The sequence below is a fragment of the Micropterus salmoides genome, unplaced genomic scaffold (assembly GCF_014851395.1).
Source record: "Micropterus salmoides isolate LMB-PRFRI ecotype aquatic unplaced genomic scaffold, ASM1485139v1 Ms_hic_scaffold_16, whole genome shotgun sequence".
In the NCBI taxonomy this organism is placed as follows: domain Eukaryota; kingdom Metazoa; phylum Chordata; class Actinopteri; order Centrarchiformes; family Centrarchidae; genus Micropterus; species Micropterus salmoides.
The window spans coordinates 3,428,827-3,446,931 of NW_024040707.1; the positions used below are offsets into that span (position 1 = coordinate 3,428,827).

Below are 18,105 nucleotides of genomic sequence, written 5' to 3' on the forward strand. Positions count from 1 at the left end.
GTCGCAAAATTCATTCTCTGCTTTTAACCCATCCATCAAGGGAGTAGTGGGCAGCCACTGCGCGGCACCCTGGGACCAGGAGCGTTTCCAGGCTCTTGAAACATTGGGAGCTTATCCCAACCCAAATGTTTCATGTTTTCATTTTTCTGCACTCATTGAGGAAATAATTTGTTTATATAAAAGGAAACACAAAAGTCAGGTGACAGATGACAATTCAACCTTTAGACAGTCTGACAGACACAGAGCCCGTCTGGCACTGTACTCGATTAGACGAGCACCAGGTGGAAAACTGAAACTGAAAACACTTGTGATCAGACAAAGGTGTCTCTGAGCGAGGGGGGCAGAGACAGCAAAGAGAGTGACAGGTGTCTGCATCATGAGGATTATTGCATATTAATACTGAATTTTTTATCATTCAGGACTAAAGCCCCGGAAAATAATCTGGCGACGCAGATGCCAGGGAGTAACTCCAGATTTGTGCCAGTGTCTGGTCGCTGGCACTGACTGAAGAACATAACATGTTTTTGACAAGGTGCTTAGTGTTATACATACCCTGAAAGAAATACATGCAGACATGACTCAGGGCTGTTTTTCAAATGAGTGTTTGCTGTTTATTTACAGTTAATGTTAAAAAACACAAGAATAACAAAATAAAATGAAGCCAGTTGTTGTAAAGATGCAAATACAACATTATCTATAATAACTAAATAACTAAATGATTTTTGAATGATAAGTTAACATTATTATTAATTTATTTTTTTTTTATATTTAATATAAAAAATAATACGGTAAATATCATTATCAGTGTTTCTTAAATGAGTGCTAGATTGAATTATTATTTAGTTTTAAGTACGTGAGTTATCTCAAACTGTTGCCCATTAAAATTACAGTTACCATCGATATTTATTAAGTAAAATGAAGGGTTAACACAACCCGTTCCACTTCTTACAGTTATTTTCAGCTGACTTTGGGTACAAACAAGGTATTAAAAGGTTCATAGTTCACAAGTTTTTCTTTTTGTGTGTGTGTGTTGTGTGTGTGTGTGTGTGTGTGTGTGTGTGGTGTGCCACCTGACAGTCTGAAAAAGATAGAAATAGATTTAATCGTAATTCCTTAACATTTTCACGCATTTTGCTTCCCTGAATCTTTGCTGCATTTGTTGTGTTAACTCTTTACTCCTCTACTCCAGTTTTCAAGGCAGTCAGTGGTCCTCTGGTAGCAGGCGAAGGTGAGTGCCTTCAGCCAAGTGTGACAACGGAATGTGAAGGCTTAGACAGACAGGACACAAACTTTATTCTCCAGGTTGGGGAACAACCACAGGTACACTGGAAGAGGACAGACTTGTAGGGGAGCTGGGGAGGGAGATATGAGGCATATTTAACCTACAACAACTGTTTACTCCAGACAGAGGGGATCTGGTGGGGTGAAGGAACCAGAGAGTTTCCTTCTCCAGGTTGATGTGTTCAGTCTGGCTGTTGGCCTTGCATATATTTGAATGATTACATTAATATCGTAAACAAGATGTGATGCGTTGCCTAGTAAAATCTTTAGCCTGGGGCAGCCCAGTTATATCCAAACGCATCAATATTCACATCTAATTCAGCGGTAAACAAAACAGCTTCACACCAAGTTTCAGTCATTTATTAAAGCCACTCTTAAAATAGACATGGCAAGTTTCTTTGTATAGCACATTTCAAAAAACAAGGCAATTAAAAGTGCATTACATAAAACATAAAAGCAACATGGAGAAATATAAAAAGAGATCATATTTCCTTCCTCTATCTCTCTTTTTGTGCCTTGTTACATGCCAAGCAGGCCTGTTTTTGTTTTGTTTTCCTCCTGCCTTTTTCCTCCCCCACTAATTTCTCCTCAGGTGTTGAGTGGGTGACTGGCTCACACCTGTGCAGCCTGGCCGAGCTGCACATTGGCCAAAGGAGGTTGGAGCTGGCCAACCAGGATGGAATGGAACATGCGAAATAAAAGGAGCACCCTACAAGAGTTTGGTCTCTCACCCCATGCAATCAGCCTTGTTTGTAGCAGCAGTGTACCACAGCCCTTTGTTACACATTGTAGTTTGTTGAATAAACTTTCATCTGCTGAGTTTTTCATATCGGCACTTCTTTTATGTTGCACCCCTCAAGCCGGGGTCGTAACATGCCTGTTAGCTTCACCCTAAATCATACAAAAATCTTTTTAAGGAAGCAGAAAGAAATTCTTTGAATTTCCACACCCTTGTCCAGTTCAAATTTAAAGACAAATGGTCAGATCAGTAAGCGACATAGTTGAACTGGCTTTTAACTTAACTAAAAGGCTGAGGTTTCCTCTTTGATTACCTGTGCTGTGGTTGACACACTTTTAATCACTGCACAAAACGCCAGTCTTAGATGTCTCTAGATGTGAGAATGAGCGTAGGTGCATGTATGTGTGCGGAGTTCTGACTGAAAAAGTAGCAGTGCCATCAGAGAGCAGTTTTATGTCAAACATTATCATCAATCTAGTACATAATGTGCGGTTATTACAAACATATCAGTACAGTGCAGGTAAAGTAGCAGCTTCACATCATTATTGGCATGTGCATTACCACTTACAAAGTTAGTTGAAGTAAGAGAGTTACAGAAAAAGAGAGAGAGCCAAGCACCAGTTTCTGGTCACTAGAGCAGTCATTCGAAACTGCAAGACCAGACTGACTAACCTGTGCACCACTTGGATTGACTACAAGAAAGCCTACAACTCAATGCTACATGCTGTCCATGGATACTGGTGGGGCTGTGAGTGTGACAAAAAATTCTTATCCTGATGTGTAAGTAATTTCATATCCCAATAACAATATATATCCCAGATATTTCAGTGAAATATGGCATTTCCAACTGTAACTCGGGATATAAGTAATGCCACTAATGTTTCTAGGTTGTGGGTTAGCAAACTGATGCTACTTGCTGCTGCAAAGCTAACACGACAGGACGAGACGCTGCAGACAGCGGTCACCACCTGCTATGCTGCGGCCAGACGCCGCCCTGACCCCGGGCTCTGTTGACGTATAAAGCAATCGTGGCAGTCACCGAGCGCGCTTCTGAAGTGCCGGTCCAGCAAGAGCAACCGCCCAGTAGCGTCAGTTCAACCGGCTTCATATCCACTCGAAATGTAAGCTTACTTAGGTCCTATGAAATAAATAAATAAATGAAAACTAAAGGACATTTACTCTTTGATTTAAGTAGTTTCAGTTAGTTAGATACGTATTCGTTAACCTTGGCTGACACATAGACACAGACTTTACATTCATCCCTCTCATCGGGATTTGTAACTGCATGTTTTTATTCTTCACAGCTCGTCTCTACTGGCTTTTTCCAACATCAGTCCCATCAGCCTCCACATCAACAACCACACAGAGTTTAAGCTCTCAGACTGATCCAACGCGTCCTCATATAGAAATGACAGAATAGGTCCATGATGTCTCCAAAACAACCTAATGATTGTTTTTTAATGACTCCCAAAACGACATATATGAGCTTTCTGTTCCCCATTGCAACAAAAAGAGGGTGAAGATAGCGTCAACCGGGCAACATGCAGACAATCCCCGTTTAGGCAACAGGAAACACTTACAGTACAGTAATGCCACTTCCCATTTCTCAGTAAATGATATTTCAGTCATGACACTTGGGTCAACGTTTTAACCACTTACAACAATACAGTTTGACAGTGTGGCTCTCTGGAACAAATCTCAGCAAGCATGAAACAGACTGTCTCTGAGCTCACACAACCACATAATGTAATCAACATGAAAGACATGTTAACCCCTTAATGCCTGAATTTCTTTACAATAAAAAAGAAATTGTGTGTTCATTTGCTTTCAAGCTGATGTTAAATTAAGTGAAGATTGTTAATTTTTTTTATAGAAAATAAAAAGATATAAATTCAGGTATGTGTAGGTATGATGCAAATTTGCGACAACAGGCATAAACGCGAAACCAGGACTTGCAAAAGGTTCCTAGGTTCATATCGAATATGCACCTACAGGCATTGGGGGAATCCATGTGCTATCTTCTTTCTTGCAGGGAGCACGAGCGGACTACCGGACTTTGGAAATATGCATTGTGTTGGCTAGTCATGTTTGCTTCATTATTGAACCTTTTACATCGTACTATGTGGAGCATCTACAGAGTTACCATCTTGTGAGGAAAAGTCCTACTACATATCTGTTGGTGAAACCAGAGGATCTCAATGACTACGTGCCACTGGTGTCATACTTCATTCAAGTCTGCTTTTTGGTCACTCCCAAGACAGTCTTGCTGAAATAAACCCACTGTAAGTAATTATACTGTTGAGCAATTTTGAAAAATGTGTAATTGTGACTGATCCAACAGTTACAACCAATTGAATTTGTTGTTTTTTTGCATGGAAATGCAAAAGAATATTAAAAACACCTCCTATATAATGCTCAGTACAACACTTTCACTCAACTATGCCCTAAAACATAAGTGAATTAACACCTTTAGTACAAGCTAGCTACAACCCAAAGACCAATAACAAAAATATCACACACGACCATAATTAAACATGGAGGCCACTGAATTCAGTGTTGAAAGTTTCCTTACTACAAGTATCTGCAGTTGAGCAAGATAATTTGTGAGCACATAATAAAACGGATAAGGATAAAGAGAGAAAGACAGCCAAAGTTTTAGTTGTGGCTTGCTGTCGAACAATAGCTACTACATAGTGTGCGGATTTGGAGTTATAACCACTGTGATGAGCTTGTGACCTGAAGGGCTTTGTAAAAACAAATTGCACTGAAAATGTCTGCATATTTAAAGCTACACTGTAAAAAATCTGTAATTTAAAGTTTTATTCCTTTTTATTTGAAATACATGAAAATGTCAAAAAATTGCAAAACTAAACTATGAATTTACATGTCTAATGTAAACTAACATGAAAAACCTGTAGCTATGATTAACCATAGAATTTCTGTTATTTTAAAGAAAATATGGGGTTTTTTGATGTTACAATACATTTAGGAATTTCCCGTATTTTCAGAATTATTATTTTTATTTAAAAGAAAAAACTGTTAAAAGTAAGTTTAATACTGTAAAAACATTCCTTAAACTTGGTGCAATTAGTAACAGTTAACCGTAACAAAAAACATTTGTTCTGTAACTTGACATAGATTGTGTCTATTGGAAAATAAAAACATTGAATAAATGTTATTTTAATCAGTATATAGTGTCTACAAGTTTTGTTAAACTGTCGAAATGCAGTTTTGATCATTGAAAACAGCCATAATTACTGTAATTTCACAGCTTTTGACTTTTATTATAATTCTTAGATTACAAGTTAGATTAACATAATATATAATTGCCCCAAAGTGGTAAAATCACACAAAGGTGATATTTTATTTATTGTTAAATGACAGGTGTTCACACCTTGTAATGGGGTTAAAAAAGAAAACTTCCTGTAAAATTACAGGTTTGTGATGAAAAATTAATTTTAATGCCATTTTACAGATACTTGAGTTGAAGAGTCTTAGCTATAGGTGTATTATCAAAACCTAAAGTAAACATATTTAAATCCTGTTTTTTCATAATTAAAAATTACCACATCATTACATTATTTTACATATATATATATATATATCCTATAATACAGACCAGAAACCCATGTCGAGTAATCTTGTACTAGGGTTATTTATGACAGTTTCAGACTTCCTTAAATTTACTTAATTTGAGCAAACTCAGACATTTATTCATTTAGCTGATGCTTTTATCTAAAGAGACTTACAATTGAGGTCGCACGTGGATGTGTTACAGTGTGGGATTGAACCCGGGTCTCTCACACCAAAGGCATGTGTCTTATCCATTGTGCCATCACGTCCCCGCAGACCTTTTAAAATAACACTACAATACAAATTCCCACATCTGATACTATTTATAGACCATTTATTCAGTGTCATGCTCACAACAAACAAGCCACACAAGTCAACCATTTCATTGTAAAAAATTGTTAACCTAAAACAAAAGTAGTTTAGTTTTTATATACCTTGTTGATGACATTTTCAGATCTATTCATTAGAAACCTAATTGGCTCAACGTAAAGAATATTTTGGATACTGTTAGACACAGCTCCAACATTAAAGTGCAATCTGAATGTAAAGTAATCGGAAAGTATTTCTTAAAATGCTGGCATTTTGCTTTCATACGACTGTACAGAGACATGAAAGGCAAAGGAGAGGGGGAACTGGTGGTTTTAATGCACAATCCAAAGACTTCTTCCCTGGTTTCAATATGATATTTTATGACTTTCTAAAGCCAGTATGTGTTTCTCTGTGCTGTGCATCCTTGTTCCTTTTCTGTCCTCTGGTTCTGCCCCAGGAGTGCTACAGCTGATTGCTGAATTAGGTCCACTTGGCCTTGCAAGGCAGTGCACAACTGTGTACACAGGAGTTGGGGAAGTCCAAAATTTCTACATTAAGTTGGTATACAAAAAAGATGCAAATATATGCAAGTAGAAAGACAAGTGCGAATGTGAAGTTTGTCTTGGCAGTACAAATGAATCCATAAGTTTTTGGTATGCAAGCCAAAAGTACATTTTCAGATTCGACTGACTTTCCACAACAACACCTCTGGATGACCTAAAGAAACCACTTGGGTTCTTGGCTCAATTGAAAAACACAAACAACGGAAAACAAAATCAACAGTATATCTATCCAAGGTCAGCAAGACATTAAGTAAGTTTCCCTTAATAATTGGTATGGTCACCGGCTCTTCCATTTAGTGTGAGCAATAAGCAAAAGGCAGATGATCTACACTAGCTTGCTGTTCCTTACATCCAAAAAGCTTGACAGCTTATTTTTTCACTTTTTTTTTTTTTTAACAGTGTGGCCTTTGTGTGGTACGGGATAATGGATGAGACAGAGGCTAAGAAAACAAGACATTCTGGACTCAATAATGAACAGAAAGGATCAATAAAATGTATAATTTTGGACGGTATAGACATACTGAAGACCATAGGGGTTCATCTCTGTGTCAATGAATTCACTAACAATAACTTTTAATGACGTGTTACTACGTAGCCTACATAAATGTGCAGATAACCTCAGACCCTGCAGTAGTGTGTGTGTGTGTGTGTGTGTGTGTTGTGTTGTGTTTGGAGGAGGGACTACATCATTTAAAGAAGTTAGAAGTTCCTGGTTTGTCAGTGAAGAAGTCAGAGAGTCAGCAGTAAACCATCAGAGCCTCAACATGAAAGTCCGTCACACTTTGATCTGCTTCTTCTTCCTCTGTGAGTATTCACTTTGGATTTCTGTCTCTCTCTCTTGTTACTGTGATGTTTTTTTTAATTTGTTTGTTGGTCAGTAGTGTAACAGTTTCTCATGAGTCCTTTATATGGTTAAATATGATAATCAGAGACACTTGATACAAGTTCTTTATATTACTTCCTCAAAATAAACTGCACATCAGGAAGGAAAATGAAGGGCGTAATCTTACACAGTTACTTTGTTATTATCAGTTTACTTTAAAATGAAGATACAGCTGACAATAACTTTACAGAAACAAAAAGTTCATATGTAAATCCATTCATCGTTTTGTCAATAAAATGTCAGAAAATATGAAATATTGAGAAATAATAAGAAATGTCCATTAAAATTTCCCAAAATCTAAAAATGTGTAGCTAATTATCATATATGAAGAAAAGAGTCAAATCCAACCATTTGAGAAGTTGGAACAAGCACCGGCATTTTTGCTTGTAATACCACTAAAATATTTAATTGATTATCAAAATAGTTGCCATTAATTGTTGCAGCTTTACTTTAAGAAAGTGCAGTTTTGTTGTTTTGTGTTGTATTTTTATGGTGGACTTTGTTGTAGGTTCACATTTGAAATAACTTCTGTATGTAGTAGATTTTACAAAAAGATATCACAACCTACAGACTAAAAGAAACAAAAACTGCACTAATTTAAGAACTTGGATAAATAAAAACTGATTTACATCATCATTATATCATTAAAACATCTATGATGTTTACACATCTAACAAATCCTGCTAAAGCTCTGATGTAAATACACTCAGTCAGTTCAGTGTTCGGATAAATGGGAAGAAAGAGTGTAACAGAAGATAGATTGCGCAAAGAGTTATCCTTTTATTATGACTCACTGTTGTATGAAAAGAGAAAAAGGAACAAAGAAAGTAGAAGAGAGAAAATAACAAAAGATATCCACAACAGTTGCACAGCTAAAAGAACTCAGCTACTTTTTATAATTTACAAGTTTTAATTTGAGTGATTGAAACCTTTATCTATGCAGGGAAGTATAAAAGATGATGGCTAAAATGACACAAATATCAACAGTAACATCAAAGTCCTTTTAAGCAAGTCATGCCACTCGGCCGCCATCATGGCAACGCCTCCAGGCAGCTTAGTCATAGCCACGCCTGTCATGGCCAAACCTGCATTTGTATAGCTGCGGGGCCCCCCTTCCGGTTCCCTGCCTATTACACATGGGTAAACCCATGTTTAGCCATTGGTGCTTGTGTGCACACCGACTACAATGTCATGGACAGCGGGTGAGTCATTATATGGCTCTTGGCTAGTGGGTTTGTGTCATCCTGCTTCGCCTCTAACCCCCTAGCGATAGCCATAGAGGGTGAAATAGAACAGTAGTTACGTATTGTAACTCCAAGTATAGGTGCAGCCCTCTAAGCAGTGGGCCTCACTGGGCCTTGGTTCTCAGTGCTGAAGAAAAGGCACTATGGGAGTCAATGGCCAGGTCTCACTGTTGTATGTATACAAGGTGCACACGAGGACGAGGCCCGCGCTGTGGGTGGGCGTGGACAACTTATGTGAGTGCTGCGCAGGCGTGCATAGGGGAAAGACCCAATAGCAATAGCCTTAGAGGGCTGCGCCTATACTCATAGAATCTGGAGTTACAGTACGTAACTACCGATGTAACAATGTGTAGCATGTTCATATTGACATATTTATCATACGTTTAAACATTAATATTTGTATTAATGATCTAAGCAGCTTATAAGCAGCTAAAACGGGCGACCCCACAGGGTTTAAGAGATTTTACATCCAAAGAACTATAACTATAAAAACCAGACCAGGGAACTGCGTTTATTTATCAAAATGTTTATCCACATGAGGCCAGTAAACGGGATAAACGGCTATTTGGGACTCGGCTGTTAATTGAAGTTTTACGGTAAATATGAAGCCGCAAATGTTGTGATCAGACTGCAGCATCTTACAGGAAGTTCAGACAGTAACTATTGTTGTTCATCTTTTCAACAGCTCTGCAGGATGGAAACACTGGTCTCACCAATGCCCAGATCCCATCTGTCTATACAGGAACTGAAGGAGGAGATATCAGAGTTACATGCTCCTTTTCTTCACCTGGAAGCTCGATGTTCTTTTGCAAGAGAGAATGTAAACCAGAGGACATCCTCATTCACACAACTGATGTCAGAGATCAGAGAGGCAGATACAGCATCAGATATGAAGGAGGATATTCTTTATATTTTAAATATGTTTTTGTGAGCATCACACAGCTGACCAAGTCTGACTCAGGACAGTACAAGTGTGGTCTGGGTGGATCAAACATCAAGTTTGAAATCATTGTTGTAGATGGTGAGTTTCTACTAAAAGTCATGAAAAATTTTCTTTCCTGTCTGAATAAAAGCTTCAATGTACACATAGATACTTATTATTTCAAGTGATATATTTGTGATTAAGAATTTAACATCAGGAGCAGAAGCTCATCATTCATCATTCATCATTTTTTGTGGGTTGAACAATAGTTTTCATACTTTCTCAAACTTTGTGACTCTGAAGAGACTGTTTTCTTTAACAGGTGTGGTTACACACAATCTTTATATTTAACTTTGATCAATGATCATATTGTGTGCAGAGGCTGAGATTATGATGCTCTGAATCTTTGCTGGAAGAATCCAAATCAGTCACAGACTGGTAGAACTGGGCAGCTCCCAGTGTAACTGTGGATCACATTTGAAACTGTGATTATTGTGATCAGACTGCATCATGTTAAGTACAGATAGTAACTATTGATTGTTCATCTTTTCAACAGCACTGCTGGATGGAAGTCCTCCTGAAGACAAATCCCTCTATACAAGAGCTGGAGGAAATATTGTAGTTGGATGCTCCTTTACTGTCTCTGGAAGGAGGAGGTATTTCTGCAAGGAAGAATGTAAAGAGAAAGACATTCTTGTTGAAACAACTGGTTACACAGCTGAGAGAGGCAGATACAGCATCAGATATACACAACGATCTCTGACAGATGTATCTGTGTATGTGAGCATCACACAGCTGACAGAGTCTGACTCAGGACGGTACAGGTGTGGTCTGGACAGACATTTATCACCAGATTCCTACTGGGAGTTTGAGATTATTGTCACAGATGGTGAGTTTCAACTTGGAAACGTTTGCTCATGTCTCTGGAGGTCTGAAGAAAGTTTTCACTGACAGCTGCTGATCTTGATGAATCCTCATCACTGTGATAAATGTTCATTTAAAACAGTTCAGCTGACACACAGCCACAGCCTGTACGCTCATTTCTATCATCAGGATTTCGTCTTGTTTTTATTGTTCACAGGTCCAACTACTTTAAACCAAAATTGACTTTACCATTTTTTTCAACATCAGACCCATCAGCCTCCATACCAACAACACAGATTTCTCAGACTGACCTGCATCAGATTGAGACAGCACCACTTCGAGGTACATCCACAGAGTGTTTGATAGACTGTGACTGATAGCCAGGACATGTAATTGTCCTTCCAGCACATAGCAAAGCCTCTCAGCCAGTGACTATGGAGAAGATCCCAGTCAAAGCTGTGTAATCAGAATTAGTGCATTATCTCTGCATATGTGTGTGTTAATGTGTGTATGTAGGCCTACAACAGATCTGCATGTTTTTATGCAAGTACATGAGTTTATTAAAGTGCTTGTCAGAGAGCTTAGAGGAATTTGCTTTGGTCATAAGGTGCTACATGTGGACAAACATACAGTTGTTTAAATTATTACAAGATTTCGCTCCATTAAACAGAAACAGAAAGGCGGATGAAGAAGCGGTGTATCTGAATATCAGTTAAAAGGCAATATATCTAAATTTAACGTTACAGATCCATGCTAACGTTAGCTAACACTCTTCTATAAAGGGAACTAAAGTCTCACACGGAAGTTTTAGAAGGTGACACGAAGGTTCGAAGTAAAAAGGTTCCTGCAAAGCATGTGCCCGCTCTCGGTGTCTTTATTCAGTGCATACACTCGGCATACTTAACAAAACATGGTGTCAGAAGAAAAACGGAGAGGTGGAAGACAGTAGAAAGACGAACTAAACCTGTTAAGCAAAACAACGTCCCGGAAAAGTTAGGAAGATGGATGGAGAAACAATGGCGCAACAGTTAGCTCCACAGCTAGCGCCGCCAGGCACGTTCAGCTTCTCCAATGCTAGCGAATGGCCGAGATGGATTAAGTGCTTCGAACGCTACAGAATAGCATCAGGATTGGATAAACAATCGTCAGAGTTTCAAGTGAACGCCTTCAAGCCGTGACAAGAGTGAGACAGAGTGCAGCAGTGGAAAAAAAAGCAGCCAGTGTTGCGAGGGACAAAGCAAGCGACCGGATAGGTTGAAGCGATACAGCAAAAACACACGAAATGGCGCAAAGCGGCCAAAGATAAACCCGATACAAAGACACCTGAATGCAGCAGGTGCGGACTGTCAAGGAAACATCTGCGGAAGGACTGCCCCACCCGTGATGCAGAGTGCAGGAGTTGTCACAAAAAGGGACACTTTGCAAAGAAATGCAGATCGACAGGTGGGAGGATTTTGCTTTCCTTGGAGAAGTGGGCTCGGAAGGAGAGGACGAGTGGATAGTGTAGTTAAATGGAGAAGCAACTGTTTTCAAACTGGATACTGGAGCAAGTGTTACAGCAATTCCAAGCAGCAGCTACTCCATTAAAAAGCATGGGACACTGCAACCGCCACTCAAAGTGCTGTATGGACCCGGACACTACAGACTGGAAGTAAAAGGACGCTTTAAAGGTGAACTGAGTCACGAAAAGGTAACAACAGAACAAGACATTTATGTTGTTGAAGGTTTGACTAAGGCGCTACTGGGCCTTCCTGCTATATAAGCACTCAAGCTAATAAGGCGTGTCCACACTGTACAAGCCCGGCAAGAGGATTTTAAGACTCAGTACCCTACAGTGTTTTCTGGATTGGGAAAATTAAAGGAGCCCTACAAAATAGAACTGGAGCCAGGTGCTGTCCCGTATGCTCTGTCATCCCCACGCCGCCTGCCTCTACCACTGCGAGACAAGGTGAAGGCGGAGCTGAAGCGTATGGAGGACATGGGAGTGATTTCAAAGGTGACCCAGCCCACACCCTGGTGCGCAGGCATGGTTGTCGCGCCAAAGGCTCAGCCAGGAAAGATTCGGCTGTGCGTGGACCTGGAGAGAGAGACACATTCTCCCACCAGTAGACCACACACTAGCCATGCTGGCCGGGGAAAAAGTTTTCACGAAGCTGGACACAACCTCCGGTTTCTGGCAGATCCCATTGTCGGAGGAGAGCCAGCTCCTCACTACATTCATCACCCCTCCTGCTTCTTACTTAAGAGGGGAGGTGTTCTGTAAAGGGAACTAAAGTCTCACGGTGACACACAGACGTTTTAGAAGGTGACACGAAGGTTCGAAGTAAAAAGGTTCCTGCAAAGCATGTGCCCGCTCTCGGTGTCTTAATTCAGTGCATACACTCGGCATACTTAACAAAACAAACACTTCACATAGGATTAGGCACATTGGCCATCAGAGTTAACAGAAAAACACAGCAAGTGGATAGTTTTTATGTGAGATTATAACCCCTTCAGGCAATAAAAAAGTGATTTGTTTCCTTAAAAGAGACTACATGTAGCCACTTCAAAGGAAAAGTATGACATATTTGGAATCAGATCCACTTTTTTGCCAGAAGTCAGATGAGAGATAGATACCATATCTGTTTGCTAAATATGAAGCAACAGCTAGCTGCAGGTTAGCCTAGCTTCCACATTCATTTCATGTACAGATTTAACATTTGAGATATGTAAATACATAGTAAGCTTTAGATATGTAGGTAGGTGGATTGTGATACCTTTGGACAAAATCAGGCTAGCTGTTTTCTCCTACTTTCAGTTATTATGCTTAAAACTAACTGGCTGCTAACTGTACTTTCAAATTTAACACTTCCATACAGACATCAGACTAGGGTGACCAGATGAGAATGTGAAATTCGGGTACCGGTACAATCAGTGTCAATGAGCATTAACACACGTGAAAATCAAAACACAGCTAAAAATAATTATTTTTGTTTGTGCATGCAGTCATTTGTCTGTCAATAGGAAAAACACAACAGCTGAGGGTATGGGGGTGGTGATGGTGCAGTGGAAAAGACACATACCTTTGATGTGAGAGACTGGGGTTCAGTTCCCAGCTGTGACTCATCCACCAATGTGCCCCTGACACTTTACCCCTAGTTGCTCCAGAGGCGTGCGACCTCCGACATATATAGCAATTGAAAGTCGCTTGGGACAAAAGCGTCAGCTAAATGTAATAAAATAGTATGTAACAGTGGGAAAATCATGATCTTTTACCTGATTTTTATTTTATTCATTTCATCAGTGCGGTGTCACATCTGTCTGTGCAACGCTCTTGTCAGCTGTCTCCGCCATGGCTGCCTGAAGCTACACTTTCCCTGTCCTCGCGGCTGTAACTTCCACTAACCACAAGAAAACAAAGAGGGGAGAAGAGTACGACAAGTTTTACTTTGTTGCTATAACAACGCTGTTGACACAATGTATAGATAACCTGCAACCCCTGCTGGAGCAAGAGAACCACACAACAATCAGTATATAATGAATAATAATCAAAACTCATGTTAGGTCTAATTTTCGGGGACAAACCGGATAGGAGTCGGGACAACGGCTTGTAATTCGGGACTGTCCGGGATTTTTCGGGACGTCTGGTCACCCTACATCAGACTGGTATCAAACTTTTCATCTAACTTACAACAAGATACCAAAAAAGTCCAAATAGAATATTTTTTTCCCAAATAGTCAAACTATTCCTTTAAAGTTTGTCTGTGGTTCAGTATTTTCTGCCAGTGAGAGTTAGCATAACTGTTAGCATGTAGTATCTTCAGAAAATACTGTTGCTTTGGTTGCATGCATGTAGATATATCTTAAGTACTAATTTAGAACAGTGGCTAAATTAGTGTAGGAACTATGCTTGAGGTGTGCTGTTGTATGATTTTATTTGACGCCTGCAAGCCAATCAGAAATTAGTATTTTCTATAGACATTGTAAAGTAAAGTACGTCCAACTCCAACGTGATATCATGGAACGCTAACTTACGTAACGGAACGTAATGTAAATCTAATGTTGTGTAAACACCGGCCTCCTGGGTCTGGGACCAACTTACTATCCACCTGACCACCCCTCCACCACCTTAGTGTCAGACTCTAATGGCTATTTATATACCACATACGCTGATTTTATCTGTGGCAGTGGGTGTAATATGTCACTCTGTTTCTGCACAATAGAAGTCAATACAGTCTAAATGGCAAAAAAATGTGTTGGAATACCACTTACACTTCGAAATCATTGTATTATTCATACACCTTTTGATGATACCAGCCTGCCAACTCAAATAGAAACTCCCATTCAAACTGTACATTGCATCATATTACCATATAGGTGTTTATGTATGTAGGACATTAGTATGTGTATGCTAATGTATACGAAATTAAATATGTCTATGTATGCATGCCTTCAGGGACCTCATATCATTTTAGAGCTCAGTACTTGACCCTGAGGTGTGTGTGTCAATGTGTAAACTTGTTCTTCTCCTCAATCTATTACAGATGTGTGGCTGCCTGTCGGTCTGACTCTGGCCGTAATGGTTATCCTATTATTACTGGCTGTGGTGATATACTGCAGGAAGAGGTCTTCTAAACCCAAGGGTGAGGCAACAGGAAACACACACAGCCCGGCAGGCAACCACTGCAGGCAACTTTGTCTCTTTCCATGTAAATTTACTTTTGTAAGTTTATTTTCTCACACCGTGAGATTTTAGGTGCACAGAAGTAAATGCCAGGAGTCAGATTGAAAATTGCAGAAACAACTAACAACATCTAAACTTAGGAGAACTGACTAAAAAACAAGCAGAATAATGACAATTATAAAGATTGTAAAAATTTTCAAAAACCAAGAAGCTTTAACTTGTTGCTATCACAGAGGGCAACAGGTGCTAGCTTGGGTGTCATTGTGCCTTGTAACAACACCAACTATCATTGCATATACTGTATCACATTGAGCTCTGCAAACAATTAAAACAAACACTTCATCCCGTACCACACCTGACGACAAATCAGGTTGCTTACGACATGTTAGTGTTGCCGATACAGAAAAACGTAGTTAGCTACAATGGTAGTGTCCTCAAATTTGGTTTGTTAGAAAGTCTAAATACTTCGAGGGATGGGACATCTCTTTAATGATTGGCTGAAATTATGTTTGAACCAGTCATTGGGGATGTTTTCATTTTTGTGGTAAAACAGAATCCAGGCTGTGGCTCAGGAGTTAGAGCGGGTTGGCCGTTAATCGGAAGGTCGGTGGTTCAATCCCTGGCTGCCCCTGGTTGCGTGTCGAAGTGTCCTTGGGCAAGATACTGAACCCCGATTTGCCCCTGGCGGCTATTCCGCCAGTGTATGAATGAGTGTGAATTTTAGATTCTGTTTGAGCACTTAGGCTCAGTGTATGAATGTGTATGACTGGTGAATGCAGATGTAGTGTAAAAGCGCTTTGAGTGGTTGAAAAGACTAGAAAGGCGCTATACAAGTACGGAGCATTTACAGAATCCGTATTTGTTTCCATTTTATTAAGACAGATGTTTCATCAGTGTAGTGAACTTTCGTTTTATGAATAAACTGTTTTTCAGAAGCTCCAGTGGAAACAGAGTACACTTCTGTCACAGAGGTGAGTTTGATGAACATCTGAGTTTCATTATTTTTTTGTGAAACTAGCTCTTATTAATTCAAATCAAACCTTCTCCTCCTGTAGACCAACCAAGTGTACGAGAACATCAGAGAGGACAGACACAGCAGATCTGCTCCTGTGGAAATCTCTTCAGTTTACCCTCTCGCCAAATATACCAAACAAAAAACTCCCGAATCCACTGATGACTACAGCTCTGTCTCTGAATCCAGATTTCAAAATACAGTAAGGAAAAAGTTATAGGATTTTAGCTTTGGGCTCAGAAAACAGCAGCGTTAGGCTGCATCCTATAAAAAACATGGTAATAGTTTGATTTTACATAACCGCCACAAGTTGTCACTGCAGGTTCCCTCGAATATCTAAAAATAAGACAATTAAAGATGTTAAAGACACATTTATGAATGTACTTCAATACAACACTGACAGGTGGAGGTGGTAACCTGCCAGGAACTGTAGCAATGTGCAAAGACAGAATGAAAAAGACTGCTGGCCAGTAGGGTACATGTGGATGTAAACAACGCTTGCAAATGCTTCATGAGAAAGGAAATGCATTCAACATCAGACAGACAGACACTAAGAATCATTCAAAAACAAAAACAAAAAAACTCAATCTCAAGTTTTAACTATATGAGATATATATATATATATAAAATATGCGCTTTTGTCATTTTGTGGGAAACACTCAATATATATAAATAAATAGTTTTTCCAGGCTGACAAGGTAATGGTTATAATATTAATGATGGTGATAATAATAATAATAATAGTGGTGGGCAATTAATCGCATTGGTATACGCAAAATTGAATAATGAATTCTAAAGTTGTGTATTATGCACTTTTAATTTAAATGTACTGCTATATACACAAAACTGCAATAACATGTGGTTTGCAAACACTTTAAACAAATAAACCCTTTACACAGTAGCAGTAAAATGTTTCTTGAAAATCTCAACTTAAACATTAATGTCATCAAATCAAACCAAAGCTATTTGCCACTGCCAGGGAATTACCTTTATCTAGTTTGTTAAAACAAGTTACCATCAGAGTCCAGTTTTTTAGGGGGGGTTTCTGAACAGGTCTTAACATCAGCAGAAACATTTTCATTTTATCAGGCAGCAGCAGAAACGGTCTATGTAAGGTGAAGTGGTTGAGAACAAGGTGTAGCGACAAGCGGGCACGTTGTGCTCGCCTCACGCACACACCAGACCGCTGCCGAAGTTGAATTGACTTGAACTTTTTGTACCTGAGGCGCAGTGAGATTCCAGAAACTATTACTGTTTACTAAATAGGACATCAAGAGGAGGGAATTCACATGGCTGAGCATCCCCGCAAAACTAGATGTAGGTCTATCAGGTGAAGTTATGTAGCCTATAATTATAACTTAAGTTAAATAGGCTACAGCTGTGTAGTGCACAGAAGCCGTTGTAATGGTTACTATCCATAAAGCACCTGCCGTTTACTCACAGAGTGCTATCTTGCTTCTCCCACACGCTGCATCCTGCGTAGTCTGCGAAAGCCTTCCTCTACTGCTGGTTTGGCTGATTTGCAGGCTGATCAACATCCTGCCCCTCCTGTGACCCATCGTTTGACTGTATGTGTATTCAGAGCTTTCAAAATAATAATGATTTTGTGTGTTAACGTGATAAGTTGCCCAGCCCTAAACAATAATAATAATAATGATAAGCATTTGCCCAGTTGGCAGTGGCCGGCCTGGTCCGGAGATGGGCTGACCGACCTGTGTAGAGGTTACTCAATTTGGGACATTCAGTCAAAATTCGTGGTAGGAAGAAAATAGTGACACACTAATATACTTTGGGTTTGTAATATATTAATATGCAGTAAATGATGACAGTAACAGCGGACAAAAAACATAGACAGACAGCACACAGACTCTACAATATATTCAGATTAAGAGCCGTTGATTTTACTGTATGTGTAAATGGGTGCTCTTTAAAACCTATTAAGCATTGTTAGCCAGTCACGTACACGAAATGTTAGAAATCTGTTACACACAGTACTGGTTATATTATTTTCATTATGTTTACATGACATCTAAATGACCAGAGCAGGGCTTT

At 39.4% G+C, this 18,105-nt stretch overlaps 1 protein-coding gene across 3 annotated transcripts in view; it reads left to right on the top strand.

Annotated features, from left to right (window-relative positions):
• The first annotated feature begins 7,189 nt into the window (after positions 1-7,189).
• Positions 7,190-18,105, top strand: part of LOC119905011 (polymeric immunoglobulin receptor-like) — a 94,298-nt gene continuing 83,382 nt past the window's right edge. Inside the window, exons 1-7 of one of the 3 annotated variants that reach the window (XM_038721671.1) lie at positions 7,190-7,269; positions 9,278-9,613; positions 10,071-10,403; positions 10,646-10,720; positions 14,902-15,000; positions 15,975-16,012; positions 16,097-16,255. In XM_038721671.1, coding sequence (XP_038577599.1) covers positions 7,230-7,269; positions 9,278-9,613; positions 10,071-10,403; positions 10,646-10,720; positions 14,902-15,000; positions 15,975-16,012; positions 16,097-16,255 — 1,080 coding nt within the window. In that variant the 5' untranslated portion in view covers positions 7,190-7,229. The remainder of the gene's footprint in view (positions 7,270-9,277; positions 9,614-10,070; positions 10,404-10,645; positions 10,721-14,901; positions 15,001-15,974; positions 16,013-16,096; positions 16,256-18,105) is intronic. The other 2 variants (XM_038721672.1, XM_038721677.1) reach the window with 2 other exon arrangements.